The sequence below is a fragment of the Cladophialophora yegresii genome (assembly GCF_000585515.1).
Source record: "Cladophialophora yegresii CBS 114405 chromosome Unknown aczIN-supercont1.3, whole genome shotgun sequence".
NCBI lineage: Eukaryota > Fungi > Ascomycota > Eurotiomycetes > Chaetothyriales > Herpotrichiellaceae > Cladophialophora > Cladophialophora yegresii.
Genome location: NW_006913047.1, coordinates 2151287 through 2166045, shown reverse-complemented (window position 1 = coordinate 2166045; position 14759 = coordinate 2151287). Strand labels below are relative to the sequence as shown.

The following is a 14759-nucleotide window of genomic DNA, read 5'->3' as shown; positions in this document are numbered from 1 at the left end:
GCGCGACAAGTCTTCGACAGCGCAACCTTTCGCCAGTCGAGCAGCTGGTACATTGATTTCCAACAAGATGGCTGCTGATGTCCAGCCGATTGCGCAGGTCAAGCTCCCTGCGCGGCTTTCCTCACTTACACCAGAGCAGACGTACTGGCGATCCTTCAAATCACCACTCAACCTTACATCTCCGACCAAGCACGCTGTTACACACATCTCGCAACCACAGACGACGGTTCTGGGACAGACCACTCCAGAATTCTTTGTTGTGACCACCGGAGCACGAGTCCAACTTTTCTCCCACAAGACCCGCAAACTCTTAAAGACTATTACCCGATTTGACGACGTCGCTTACAGTGGGGAAGCAAGATATGACGGACGAGTCCTTGCAGCGGGAGATGAAACTGGAGCTATCCAAGTGTTTGATGTCAATTCAAGAGCAATTCTGAAAACCTGGAAGGAGCAGAAACAGCCAGTGCATACGGTCAGATGGAGTTCGAAGGAGACAACTGCCCTGATGAGCTGCGGTGATGACAGAACTGTCAGGCTTTGGGATCTACCAAGCGATGCCAGCGTCCAGACATTCCATGGTCATATGGACTATGTTCGGACCGGTGGCTTTCTGCCTGGACAATCCAGTAACGTTATGGTGTCGGGCAGCTATGACCAGACTGTCAGGCTGTGGGATTCACGCGCCCCCAAGGCCGCTGTCATGACCTTTAAACATATTGCGGCAGTTGAAGACATCCTGTGCATGCCATCGGGCACAGTAATTCTTGCCTCAGCCGAGAACCAAGTCGCAGTCTTGGACATCGTGGCAGGCAGACCTCTACAGATGATCAAGAACCACCAGAAGACTGTCACTTCATTATGTCTTGCCTCGAACGGCTCGAGGGTTGTTAGTGGTGGCTTGGATGGACATCTCAAGGTCTTCGAAACGACCGGATGGAATGTGGTCGCAGGCTCCAAGTACCCTGCTGGCATTCTTTCTGTGTCCGTGGTCGCCGCAGGAAACCCTCGAGAAGACAAACATGTGGTTGTGGGCATGTCCAGCGGTCAACTCAGCATTCGAACCCGGTTGTCAGGTGAACAGAAAGTGAAGGAGCGGGAAAGACAAAAGCAGATGGATGCGCTGATTGCCGGCCAAATTGAAGAATACGACAAGAAGCAGGCGAAGAAACGACCACGAGGCTTGGAAAAGCGTTTAAGAGGACGAGACTACACTGGTGAAGACGCTGACATTATCGTGGAAGGCAACGTTCGACCAAAACAGAAGATGTTTAATCCGTGGGAAAGAGAGTTGCACAAGGGCAGATATCGAGAGGCTCTTGATGTTGCTTTGCGGGGCTCAGATACGCTTACCATGGTCACCCTGCTCAACACTCTCCGCTATCGATCTGCCTTGCGTGCAGCCCTGGAAGACCGCACTGAGTCTGATCTGCAACCCATCATTCAATGGATCTGGAAAAACATCAGTAACACAGCCTTCGTCTCCTTGTGTGTGGAGATATCCATGAATATAATGGACCTCTACTCAAAACACTTGTTCGAGAGCGACACACTTGCGAAGCAAGTCAAAAGGCTGCGTGAGCGTGTTCACGAAGAAACCAGTCGGGCACAAGAGGCGGCAATGGCAACGGGGATGCTAGAGCTTTTGACTTCTCAAGCACCTGGTTGAGGGGAGCAGTTGTCTCTGATTACGATTGAACCGTCACTATAATGGACATCCCATGATGAGCAGCAGCGATATGCAGAGATCTATCTAGCAAGAGTGTTCCAGCCCGGCATACCTCTGCTGGAGATGTGCTGACTATTGGTGCATCATCCCATACAGCCCATAAGGGGCTCCTATGAACTAGAGCCCTGACGGGAGTCCACTCCATTCTGCAGGATCGGCTGATCCATCCAGCACGCCGCAAACCACAATGCAACCATGGCTTCAGTGACGACCCGCAAGAGCATTCCGATAAGTATTGAAAGGTTTGAGTCTGCCAAGCGCTGACTGATAAATTCCGGCAATTGGAAGCAGTATGGCTAAATTCACCAATGGCCTTTCAGTCGATCCTGCGACTCGGACATTCGCGGGACCAGGTATACGATCGTTACGGTGGCCAACTGATGGAGCCTCATCTCAGGCACAGGATGTCTTGCACGACCCCTTGGGCCTGTCTACCGCTAGGAAAAATGGCTCATTTGATGGGCTAGGGGAAACGACATAGGCACATAGGCATTGTTTATATTGCCTCCACGCCTTTTTCTCATCGCCCAGAGAGGATCTACTACTGCTCATGCTGCTCAAGCAAGAAGACTTATTGAGGGGTGCGGAAATCTATCTGTTCTGTGGAGGCAGTACGGCGCATGAAGGCTTGATATCCGGCTTGCAATATATGTTTCGGAAGCGAGGCACCCAGAGAAGCGGAACAGGATCGAATGATCCGCACCAAATGCATCAAGAAGGAATGGCTGCTGTGATCGCCCGCGTCCCGTCACGAGGAGAATCCTTACGGACAAGATTGCTGAATACCAATTCTGGCCTTTTCTGCACCACGAAAAGCGGATTGACTGTGGACTTGGAGTAGAAGATCTCCGAGTGATGAGCATGCCCTCGGAGGCTGATAAGGATGCAAGGGCACTTATTCAATCGCATAACAAGTACACGCGCACCGCACATTGTCAAGTATCCGCATACAGAAAAGGAGCTTGAGATCACGTACTGTGCGAGTTGCAGTTTTGGCAGCGCTTGGTGGGTAAGCCAGCGAACAGCCACTGTGCCCTGCATGCCTGCCTAGAAAGGTACTCGTAAGTGCGAGGAACAGTGGGCACCCTGCAGCTTGAACGTAGCGGTTCGGAGTGTTAGCACTCAGCCACTATCGGTGACGAGACAGCAAATTTAATCCTCGTTGTCTCGAAAGTTTCCGTTCTGAGTTTACTTTTACTAGTCTGTGGAGCCAGTAGGCTGACACAATTCTTGATAATCGCACACAGCGGCACCATACTAGGCGCTGTGTACCACCCCCATAGTACCTGCATATATGGAGATGTCCTTGTACGAATACTCGGTACCTATGATTTCGGAAGTGCGCCTATGTCCATAATCGGCAAGGTGGAAGGTTCAGCCACAAAGCTTGGCATACCGGCACTAACGTCACCAAAACACTGGAATCGTTGTGATTGGCGGACGTGATGCGCAACACAGCATAACCACAGCATGTCAGTTCAATGCACACGTACTCGTACAGGCTGGCCGACAGAGTGCAGCTTTTCAAGACGGGGTCATTCGTAATTTCAAGATAGAGAGCAGCTTGCTTGCAGACCATTAATGTGAGACACCTGGGCGCCTACTGCCGAACAGAGTCTCGTCCGACGGATTCCCAGCCTTTCGCATAGTTGAATAGCTAAATTCCGTGGCTGGAGCCTTCAAGGCTCGACCCTCACCAACCAAAACACGTACCTGGATTTGTCTTTCTCTCAACAAACGTTGGCTCTCGTGACAAGCACTCTCTTTTACATCCCGACGACGAGCAGCATGCGTCCTTGACACGTTTTCAGCACTTTCTCCGCCAGGAATGCTGCAACCCTTCCTTCGGCTCCTTCACCCCAAACACACCCCGCCGACGGGAAAAGCTACAAAATCAGTTTGCACATCATGGCGGTCCGGGCGAAGGGAGTCAATGCAGCACATACAGCTGGGATTTTTGCCGACATGACGCTTGATGGACCTGAGATTGGCACGCTGGTGGCTGTCGTGGACAGAGCGAAGAACCTTCCCAACCGAAGAACAATGGGCAAACAGGACCCTTACTGTGCTATGAGATTGGGTAAAGATGCCAAAAAGACAGACACAGACAAAAGAGGTGGCCAAACGCCGAGATGGTACGCAGAGCCTAAATAGAACTGTTGACAAGCTGCTGACTAGCCTCAGGGACCAAGAGCTCCGATTTACCGTCCACGACTCGCCTGACTACTACAAATTGAAGTGCTCCGTGTTCAACGACGATAAGAAGACTGATCTCATCAGTGAGACTTGGATCGATCTGCAAGATGTCATCGTTCCTGGTGGTGGGCAGAGCGATCAATGGCGGCAGCTGAACTTCAAAGGGAAATATGCAGGAGATATCCGAATCGAGCTGACATATTACGACACAAGACCCAAGCCAGACTTACCGATGGAATTGAAAAACAAAAGAGACAAGTCGAACTCGATTGCCAGTGACGCCACAAGCACTGCTTCTGGTCTGCGTCAACTTGGGCCTCGAGAGATCAAGAGACGCCCTCTCCCACCCGGGCCCGGCGGCTCTTCCTCGCCAGTCTCGACTCCCACCACAGCCTTTGAGCGTTGGCCAGCAGAAGAACAGCCTGAGTTGTACGGAAACCACGGATACACCAATTCCAATCCTCCACCTCGTCCACCGAAGCAGAAGTTTGTCCCCGAGACTCCCGACGATGTTGGTTATGACCTTGACCCTCAATTCGGGCCGGACTCGTATGAGCCACAATACGACTCCAGCCACGTATATCAGGAAAGACTCGCTTCAAACGACTTCCAGAATCTCGAACCATCAATTGCCACTTACTCTGAATCAGAACCATTCCCCGAAGATGCTTATCAGAGGAGGCAGCTTCCAGCTCAGCCCATACAATCACGACCAGTATCAGAGCTACCTCAACCGGACCAACACTTCCAATCATCTTCACAGCCGCCATACGACGTATTAAATCGCTCCTCATATCGTTCCCCGCCAGCGACACCTCCAGTAGCAGCAGCGCAAAATCAGCAATGGAACGGCAGGCCGAGCGCATCTCCCACAAAATATGCGGCATACAGGGATAGTCCGCTCCGGCAGTCAATTAGCCAGGCCGACATGCTGCCAAGTGTGCCTATTTATCCCGACCAGCGGTTCGACGAAGACGAGCCTCCCCCACCACCTCCAGCTCACAGGGGTCAAATATCGCGTATAACGAAGCTGCCATCAGCGCAGTACGAAGATTCTCACGATCAACCTGTCCTGCCCGTCTCGATAAATGCGCCTTATGGAGACCCCTATGGACAGCAGTCCCCGCGGACGCCTATGAAATTTCAGACAGTGGAGGAGAGAAGCCCACTGCAGAGGCTTGAGCACGAGTATGATCAGTCCCAGACGACAACTCCTCCCACACAAGAAATGCATCGCCAAATGCAGGTTTATGAGCCCTACGTGCCCAGTCAATTCGTCGACCATGATCGATATCCAATTTTTGCTACTGAGAAGCGAAAATCCAACAACTACGACTTCCACCAACTTCGATCAACTGCTTCTGCCGATGACGCAGCACCTTTAGAGCAGCTTCCAAACCACGATCTCATCCAGCAGCAGTACCAAGAAAGAGCTCGAGACAATCTCAGGCACTCCACGGGCTATGCAGCACCGCGCAGAGCGCAGACATTCGATAACTACGAGCTACAGGAGGGAAGATACGCGCGCAAATCTGACCTCGTTGTCGTGCGTCCACGGCCTATCAGTCCCAATCCTAATCACACTATCCCACGAAAATCCATCACACCGACTCCTGATGATCGCCACAACATAGGCACGGTCCCATATGGTCCCGACTCCTATGATAGTTTCAACCGTGGAACTAGTCCCACTGTCAGCAATGGCGGATATTCGGCACCGGAAGACGCACTAGAGGCAGCCAGGCAGAAAGACGCCGACAAGCTGCAAGATCAGGGTCCAATCATTGGGAATGATGGACGGGTAATCGACCCATCAGATCATCTTCCGGCCGATACGTGGGCGCCAGAGCCTGAGAGGAAGCAACGCCGACCGGAGCATGTCATCAAAATCCGTACAAGAGAGGAAGCCAGATTACACAGGGGCGCTGGCTCGTCGCCTGCTTCTGGAAGGCCGCATTCGATCGCAACTTCTCCATTCCAGTCTTCTCCTCATGGACCTACATCGTCACCGTATCACTCATCTCCGTCCGCAGCTCCGAGTCCCCAACAAATAGAATCACCTAGTGGTCGCAATAGGCTAAGGAAACCCATACCTCAGCGCCCCCTCCCTACAGAACCATACACGCATCCTCACTCAAGCCCCGCTGTGCCGACCTTGCCTTCAGTGGACTCCCGACCAAGTCCATCAAGTCACCGGTATACCATTGGTTCCTCTCCAGTGGGCGGACCACCTCCGCGACCTCCATTCTCAGAGTATCAGGCCCCTACAGCAAGCAACCATAGTCCTCGTTCTGGTGGTGGTAGCAGTCCACAATATGCTCTCGAGTACCAACCAGAGTATACCCGGCAAACGCCCACAAGAATGCCGTACAATAACAGGCAGCAGCCTGAGATGATGGGTTATGGCGGGAGAGCGCCATATGGCGAGGACAATCCATTAGCGCTTGAGCTGAGTAGGATTGACATTGGGCCTTCAATGAGCAGGACTACATTGAGACCCCAAAAGGCGTACGGTGCATATTAGCAGAGGTCCACTGCATGAGGGTTAATGATGTACTCGAACACTACAGGCGTTGTGGGTTGCAGTTGGTGGTGGGCTGTGGCCAGCTGAGTTATATATGTCACGTCTCAGCTTGGACGACATTGAGGAATAGATGGGCTGGAAAATTAGTACGGCCGCTCCTGTACTGTATTGGCGCTCTATGCCCAACAATTGAAAGCTTGGGATTTAGATACCCGCGAGTACTCGGCACTCCGTATACGGACGGAGTACAATAAACAATACACATCGCATCTACTTCTTCAAGTCACTCCATCGTGCCTGTTTCCGCCTGGGGCCTGAGCCTGATCCTAATAGGCCCCCTAACGTCCGCTTCCTTTCTATCTGCGTCGACGACGTCCCCGCGCTGTAAGATCTCGACATGTCCGCTATCTCGTAGCTCGAAAGCCATCTCTCGGAGCCGGGGCATGAGATCGCGCCACTCGCGCACCCCGAGGCTGTGGAGCTCGTTTGAGGATAAAGACCGCGCGACTTCGGAGGGACAGATGGTTTTGGGGTATGTGCGGCGGGAGAGTAAGTGCTCGAAGCGCTCGGTGAGGAGAGTCGTTGAGGGAGGCATGTCGGGTTTATGTCATTACTTCGTACGGAGTATTGATTGGGTTCAGATAAATGCGTGAGTGGTGCACAGTGATGGTCTTGCACGCACGCTCTATCCCGTCGACGCGCTCGGCTATTTTAGACGGGGTGAGGTGGACCTATGAAGCTGGTTGAAGCCCTAGATACCTTGACGGATCAAATCGTGTTTTTTTAAGAGTTTGTACCGATTGATTGATTATGTATCGTGGCAGTTACTGCCAGTTACTATGCGCTTGCTCTCTTTGCTGAAATTCCCATTGGGGACTCTCTTTGCTGCTGCCAGACGCGGCGATATTCTTCGCAAAATTTGGATTCTGTTAGACGCGTTGACATTCTTCTTCTGATGAGAAGAAGTCTTTGGTCGCGCTGGGTGCGCATTCGAGTGGCATTCATGGAAAATCTGGAGTGACATACGGAGTACATAGGAGTACGGAGTAGTTCGAACTCTATCCCAACTCCGCAGCGACCACGACCATGTACTGTGTCTTCCATAATTAGGTCAGATATTCCCGAAGCCGAGTTCCAACGGATCATTGTATCAGTCATTAGTCAACCTCAACCTTCCTAGATGCAGCTGAGGCAGTATACCCAAGCTCTACAGAGTAGCCATGGGCTTCCCAAAGAACTTCCCTTCAAGTCGAGGAAGTTTAAAGGGGCGTCACACTAGACTCCATGGTGAGCGCTGTTCATCCACGAATATCTGCAAGTAAAACAGCGCAATTGTAGAAGTTACCTAGGTATGGACAATAGCGACTGGAGCGAAGGCTTGTCTCGACCAACTCACCATTTGTGGAAGTCACTTCTCGACAGGTCCCGCTCGTCTCCGCCTCCGGTTTCAAGACGATGCAACACTTGATTGGAGCGTTGGAAAGCTCGTGAAGCATGCTGACCAAGAGACCCCCTCGACCCTTTCTCGACTCATGCAACAGTCTTTGTCAGCATCACTTCTGGTTCACCAGCCTCTTGGGAAAAAACGCCCTAAGCAGGTCCAAATCGACTCGTCTTCATATTGGACCTCTATGGCAGGGTATCGTCGAGCCTCTATTGTATTCGAATCACCATTTCAGCCCGTTTACACACGTTAATATATGGGCTGCAGACACCTGAGACCAACAGCTGCTAGTGTTGAGTGTCGTCCACGAACATGGACCACCACCTGACGCCAGCCAGATCGTACGACATGGAGAAGAATAATTCAGTCCATCCTCGCCAGTCCACTACTGAGCAGGTGCCAAAAGGCTCTCAGATTCTCTCAACGAGCTCCCCCTTACCATCCGACTCGGTTGCTACAGACGCTTTCCTTGGCCGCCTTGGCGGTGCTCAACGCTTCTCCCTGCCCTCTACATCAACCACCACCCCAAGCACACCGGCCGATGCTCTTCGCGATCCGCCTTGGTCCTCCATCCTCTCGTTCTCCGATTTCCGCAACCCGCGGCTCTGGAAGCTGGCGCTGATCGAAGGCGTCGGCACGGCCACCCAAGTATTCCTATCAGGTGTCCTCGGTGTTGCGGTCTTGCCCACCGCGACGGAAACCTCGGTCGGAGCTGTGTTTCCTGTAGCCATTGCTTCGATCGTTCAAATCTTTCAAATCAGTCTCTTCATCTATGCTGCCGGTCCGATCACGGGCGCACATTTCAACCCGTTAATCACCATGGGCACGTTCGCGGCGCGACTGAGCTCTCTGCCCCGGACGATCTTATACGTCATACTTCAATGCCTGGGCGCCATCGTTGGGGCATACCTGGTACGGGCGGCTCTGGGCCTGAGTCCAATATCGTTACACGTCGTGCCGGGCTGCTATATCGACTCGGGGCTGGTCGCACCGGCCGAGGCCTTCGCGTTCGAAAGCGTAATGTGCTTTGTCCAGCTCTTCCTCGCGTTCGGGTTGGGTCTCGATCCGCGCAACGGGACTGCATTTGGGCCTTCTCTTGCGCCGATCCTCATCGGCCTGTCTTCCGCGCTGACACTGTTTGTCAGCTCATTCGCAAGACTGGGGTATTTGGGCACGAGTCTCAATCCGGCGAGATGTCTGGGGTTCATGGCTGCCGGGGAGAGGTTCACGTATCACTGGGTCCATTGGGTTGGGCCTATCATGGCGAGTACCGTGAACGGGGTGCTTTACTGGTTGGTGCCGCCTTACAAGACCGGTTCTTCTTGAATGGAGAAGGCTTCGTGGGGTGGACGGAATTAGGTAGACAAGTGCCAAAGAGCAGTGACTTGTCGTTCGAGTTGGCCAAGGGCAGTTTGTGGAAAGCTGTGGCTAGTGTTTGGCTCCAACCCTCCACCCGACCTTCACGATCGTCTCGCACTGATGGTCGCAGCTGTTCCGGACCAGATCTTCATCCAGCACGACCTCACCTTTGGGATATACCACGATGACTGTGCTGCCTCCGTACTGGAACGCGCCCTGACAGTCGCCCCGTTTCATGGTCGTGCCCGGTTCCTCCATGCCAGGGTTCCACTTGATGCTCCCCACCAGCATTGCCCCGACCGCTACAACGGCGACCTTGTTCCCTGTGACGGGCCGGTGCATGACCATGACGTCCCTGCGGTTCTCCGCAAACACGTTCAAGGTGCCCTCCTGGCTGATCGCCTGCGGATTGACCGTGTAATACGTGCCGGGGATCTTCTTGACATACTCGACCGTCCCCGTGATTGGCGCGTGCCAACGGTGGTAGTCCTGCGGAGCAAGCCTCGCGATCACGAGACTGCCACCATCAAAGTACTCCGCGAGCTGCGCATCACCGAGGAGTCTCTCGAGCGTGAACCCAAATCCCTTGATCCAGTACTTGGTCGCGAGGTCGACGGTGGGAAAAGCCGTCAAGCGACAATCGGCCGGCGACGACGTGACGAGCTCGTTCTCCGGCTCGTGCACGGGTCGTGCTTCTGGGCGGATTTCACGGGCAAAGAACTCGTTAAAGGTCTCGTAGTGATCCGGGTCCGGCTTCCTCATCTCCCGCATGCTGTCCCAGAGCTGGAAACTGTCCAAGAACGGCCGGATATGCGCTCTGCTTTCCGGCGAGTCGTACATCTGGCCCATCTTGACGCTCTGCTCCCGGAGGACATCTTGCACCCGCTTGACGTGCAGCAGCTGCGCCTGTCTCGAGCCGTAGTACAGCAGATGCATCCCGAGCCGCACGTAGATGCTCATCTGCTCGAAGGTCTTCTCCCCCGTCACCCGGTCGATCACGTAGTTTCCCATGTGGTGCCGGTTCTCGTACTCGTCGAGCACCGTGTCCGGGATGTACTTCTTCAGCCAGACGTGCGAGTGCTGCTCGGCGGCCCCGGCGTGGATGTGTTCCACTGGCGGGAGAGCATGGTCTTGCGCCGTGGACGTTAGCGTGTCCAGCGCAGTCGTTGAGGCCGCGATGTGGGCACCCTGCACGGGAGGGACAGGTGTCTGCTCAACGGCGCCGAAGCGTCGATAAACCAGCCATGCGACGAACAGTAGAACGATGCCAATAGCGAGTTGCGAGAGGAGGGATGAAGACAAGGCAGTCTGAAGTTCCGAGATGTTGTGTAGCATGGCTTTCTGTAGCCAAGTTGATGCGATGTGATCTGGTGTCGCTATGGTGGACGCAAAGTTGAGCTTGACCTTGATCTTGAAATCTCCGTCACTGACACGCCGTGCCTAATGAATTCACCTGTAGGGAAATATGTTTAAGTTATCCGGTATCGTGGATGACACTGGCAATCCCTGCAGGCATGCTGATCAAGCTTTTCGCTCGATGACTTAATTCCCGTTTCGGCTTTCTCCTGTGATGCGCGGTCCCACTGTGAGACACTAAGTAACTAAGCCATGCAGGAGAGGTCCAGTTACCTAACTTGACTTCCAAATTGTTAGAGCTGGTGGATCTGTGCGGGCAGTCAATAAGACTGGTGCACAATAGCCATAGAATATGGATCTCAGACCGGCAAGAGCATATTCGCCGTGAGAAGACGAACACGAAGAAATGGGCCATGCATCGTTGAACGCAGGAACAGCCATTCCGCAGACACGTCTCACGGGCTCTGCCATCATGACTCTCTCTTCACTTTCACTTCTCAACATGATCAACTTCACCTCCTCGATATTTTCAACCTCGTAAACTGGCATGCTTGTGCAATTGTCCGTCACGGCTCGATACTGCACTCTCACGCGCTGCCAACGTATTGCGATTGATTTCTGCTGGCTTTGTTTGCCCCGAACGGGTCATCTCGGGCCCCCATGCGCCCTGTTCACCGCATGTTGTTTTTTTCATTCGCGGCGCTTTACAGAATGTGGAATCTCCAATGGAGCCTTGCAATGGCTGTGCCTCTGAATCCATCCACGGCGATGGCGCAACTACCTCCTGTGTCGCGTATACTGGGCATATCGCTCTTGGACCGTCCGAGGTCGGGTCCCAGCTCCGGCCATCATCTTTCAGGCAGTATTCATGCTTCCGATGCCCCTTACGGCTCTCCTCTACTCCGCGGCAGCATCCGTGCAAGATCTCATAGGTGGGAAATTCTGGGCTCAACATTAGCATCCCATCATATGTGGAAGAAGACTTGTTGTGCAAATTCAATACCTGTATGGCCATGCCCTTCCTGCACTGGCTGACAAGAGAATGTGTCTCTTCGCTCGCGACGCGTTACCATCGTTTGGCCAATGTTGTATCTGCACAAGCACATTCCATGGTCCTGCGCGGACCGTATTCTAGCCCACACCTCAGCGGCAGAAGCGTTTCGCAACGACTCAGCCGTGGCCACGGACCATGCGATGGCCAACGCGCTGCAATCTAATCTTAAGGCTCAGATCCTTGTGTGAGAGACTGTATGAGTATATCTGAAAAGCTGGGTTGCTCATCAATGGCGCAGGAAATTCAACTCCCCAAGTCACTCATTTGGCTGAAACCGTACAGCATCCACCAATCTTTCAGCCATGCTTTTCTCCTTACGGTCACTGGCAATCTTTGCTGTCATCATTCCTCTCTCGCTCGCGCAGGGAGACAGCGGAGTCACAACAGCTACAACCGAGCGCACATTTACCGCCTATGCTACTACGGCGCCCACGTCTACGAAGACCATCCGTGAGTGTCTCTCGACCTGTGGTTTGATTTGTCTCAATTCGAGTACTGAACGCTATCGATGCAGATGTCACGAAAATCCTCGACACAACGACCCATACGACCACCAGCAGAGTGATTACCACTAGTCCTCTTCGCTTCACGACAGTGGTGCCCTTTGCATACGTGTCGACTGTGAATGTTACAAGCACCTACCAGGCAATCACCAATGTTTTCACGAGCAACTTCACGACTACTGAGTACAACATTGTCAATACAACCGCAACGGAGTATATCAACGCCACCGCCACAACCGGCACCACGCTCCTGACGGAGAGCCTTGTCACGATCCCCACCCCGACTGGCTTCGTTCATGTGCAGGACAGTGCCGGGAACTACAATTACAACAGGACGTCCAAACGCGGTACCGATTCCGAAAACGACATGCTCCTACCTCGCCAGGATTCCGCGTCTTCGCCTGATGCCACATTTATATCTCTCATTTCCATCGTCACACGCTTAGCGCCACAGACAACTTCCACCGTTTTCGTAACTTCCACTAGAACGAGCACTCAAAAGCCTGCTGCTACAATCACCTCTGCCACCACCTCGACCATTACAAATACCATTGGTGAGCTATTTCTCTCTTCAAAGGAGTCATCCCCGTCCAATTTCCGATTGAGCCCTTTTCTCTCCTTCTCTCACCGAGCTAACGAACATACGCAGGCGTCCCCGACAGACCAGTCAATTCGACAATTACATCGACATTCACCACGAGACAGAATCTGACCCGAGCTGTTACCGTACAGGCAGAGACAACCGTCGCGACCATCACGACCACCCAAACCAATTACACGGCAACCAGAACAACCTACGCAGCCTGCGCGACCGACAATCTTCTCGGCCCCCGCCTCTCAGCCGGCAACTACATCAACAGAGTCGTTGACAACAACCGCGCCAACGTCGGCTCAGGCACCAACGCCACCTCCAGCTACGAATGCTGCACAATCTGCCAGTGAGTTTGACTGCCAGTATTCCGTCCTTTTGAGACAGTCTAACACATTGCACTCACTCACAGGGACGCTACCGAGTCGTGTGATTTTGCGTACTTTGACAGCGTGGCCACTACCAACAAATGCACGCTGTACCGGTCGTCGACTGCGACCTTCGCCAACGCAACCTGCTCGCACTCGCAAGCCGGGTTCTTCACCGCCAACAGGACCACCGAGAATAGGTTCACCGTGATCAACGGGCCGTGTGGGCAGCTCGTCCAAGGAAATCCAAACAGGGTGTCGACCATGTGAGGCGGAAGTCTAAAGGGTCAAGTAGAGCTGAGGATATTTCAAGATAAATGTGAGAGATAAATGTGAGGAGCGGAGGGGCCCTTTCAATCTCATATCCAGTGTACTCCGTACGGCCACTGTGCCGATCATTGCGTATGGAGGACTGGTCATCTAATGTCGTTGGCGATGTAAGGGCAAAACGTAGGTACATCCATAGACATTTCAAAGGATTATGAACTACCCGTTCAGCCGTCTGCAATTCTCCGCCACAACGTGCACTGTCGTCAGAGATATCTCGTGGCAAAGCAGTTGTGATTAATGGCCCACCGTCCGTCACAATGCGCAAGAAAAGTTATTTCGGACCAGTCGGCCTACCTAGTACTAATGAGAATAGCTGAGAACAGGTCCATCGTAACGCGCTGGTGATTACTATCAAGAATCAAACCTACACCAAGGATAGAGTGTAGTCCGCAAACTGATCTCAATCTAGGTATTCACGCACAACACAATCGGTCATGTCCCTGATTTATTGATCCCTCCGACCATCATCTAACCCGAAACCTCATTCACCGGCGCAACCGGCCTGCCCGTGCGGAACAAACACCTCACATTCTCAAAACACTCCCTCTCCGACTTTCTGAACGCCACATCCGTCAACCCACCCATATGAGGCTGGATAACGACCTTATCGCTCCCCAAGAAGTACGGATTGACAGCCGGTTCGTCGCGGAAGACGTCCAGTCCCGCGCGCGCGAGGTGCCCGGACTCCAGGGCCTCGATCAGGGCCTCCTCATCCACGATCGCCCCGCGGGCGGTATTGACGAGGTACGCGCCTTGTTTCATGGCGGCGAACTCGGGGCCCGAGATGAGGTTCGTGGTCTCTGCGGTGAGGGGGCACGAGATACTGACCACGTCGCTTGCGGAGAGCAGGGCGTGTAATGTCGCGCAGTAAGTTGCGTTGTATTCCTCATCGATGGCACGGGCGAGTTGGTGTCTGTTATGGTACTTGATGTGCATGTTGAAGGCGGCGGCCTTGCGCGCGGTATACTAGATGCCCACAGTCAGCGTTGATGGTGAACGCTTCAACGAACGGGGGGATACGCTTCGAGGAACGCGGCATGCTTAAAGACAGGCGGGTGGTGACCACACGCGCACCCACCTTTCCAATCGCCCCCATGCCTACTATGCCCAGCGTCAAGCCCGTCGGGTCCCTGCTCGGCACGAGGCCGTGCTTCCAGTTCCCCGATCGGAGGCTCTTCTCGGCCCTGGTCGTGTCGCGAAGCACCGCGAGGATGAGGAACATGGCCATATCGGCCGTGGCCTCGGCGACGGCGTCTCGCGTGTTACAGAACCAGCGCGGAGAATCAGCGAATTGTCAATAAATTGGC

General features: G+C 53.5%; 7 protein-coding genes across 7 annotated transcripts; 4 read left to right on the top strand and 3 right to left on the bottom strand.

The window, feature by feature from the left end:
• Positions 1–67: 67 nt before the first annotated feature.
• Positions 68–1669, top strand: A1O7_04515 (uncharacterized protein; the record flags this gene model as incomplete). The annotated part of the gene is made up of 1 exon (XM_007758526.1): positions 68–1669. One exon carries the CDS (start codon positions 68–70, stop codon positions 1667–1669), a length of 1602 nt encoding a protein of 533 aa, XP_007756716.1.
• A 2025-nt stretch (positions 1670–3694) lies between these two features.
• A1O7_04514 (uncharacterized protein) lies at positions 3695–6449 on the top strand (the record flags this gene model as incomplete). The annotated part of the gene is made up of 2 exons (XM_007758525.1): positions 3695–3864; positions 3914–6449. The coding sequence occupies 2 exons, from the start codon at positions 3695–3697 to the stop codon at positions 6447–6449; spliced, it is 2706 nt and encodes a 901-aa protein (XP_007756715.1).
• Positions 6450–6747: 298 nt separating this feature from the next.
• Positions 6748–7044, bottom strand: A1O7_04513 (uncharacterized protein; the record flags this gene model as incomplete). Its single annotated transcript, XM_007758524.1, has 1 exon — positions 6748–7044. A coding segment is annotated over one exon (297 nt), but the record flags the coding sequence as incomplete, so codon positions are not given.
• Positions 7045–8205: 1161 nt separating this feature from the next.
• A1O7_04512 (uncharacterized protein) lies at positions 8206–9219 on the top strand (the record flags this gene model as incomplete). The annotated part of the gene is made up of 1 exon (XM_007758523.1): positions 8206–9219. The coding sequence occupies one exon, from the start codon at positions 8206–8208 to the stop codon at positions 9217–9219; it is 1014 nt and encodes a 337-aa protein (XP_007756713.1).
• Positions 9220–9321: 102 nt separating this feature from the next.
• A1O7_04511 (uncharacterized protein) lies at positions 9322–10587 on the bottom strand (the record flags this gene model as incomplete). Its single annotated transcript, XM_007758522.1, has 1 exon — positions 9322–10587. One exon carries the CDS (start codon positions 10585–10587, stop codon positions 9322–9324), a length of 1266 nt encoding a protein of 421 aa, XP_007756712.1.
• Positions 10588–11964: 1377 nt separating this feature from the next.
• Positions 11965–13392, top strand: A1O7_04510 (uncharacterized protein; the record flags this gene model as incomplete). Its single annotated transcript, XM_007758521.1, has 4 exons — positions 11965–12112; positions 12177–12719; positions 12815–13103; positions 13167–13392. 4 exons carry the CDS (start codon positions 11965–11967, stop codon positions 13390–13392), a joined length of 1206 nt encoding a protein of 401 aa, XP_007756711.1.
• Positions 13393–13920: 528 nt separating this feature from the next.
• Positions 13921–14680, bottom strand: A1O7_04509 (uncharacterized protein; the record flags this gene model as incomplete). Its single annotated transcript, XM_007758520.1, has 2 exons — positions 13921–14418; positions 14531–14680. The coding sequence occupies 2 exons, from the start codon at positions 14678–14680 to the stop codon at positions 13921–13923; spliced, it is 648 nt and encodes a 215-aa protein (XP_007756710.1).
• Positions 14681–14759: the final 79 nt, after the last annotated feature.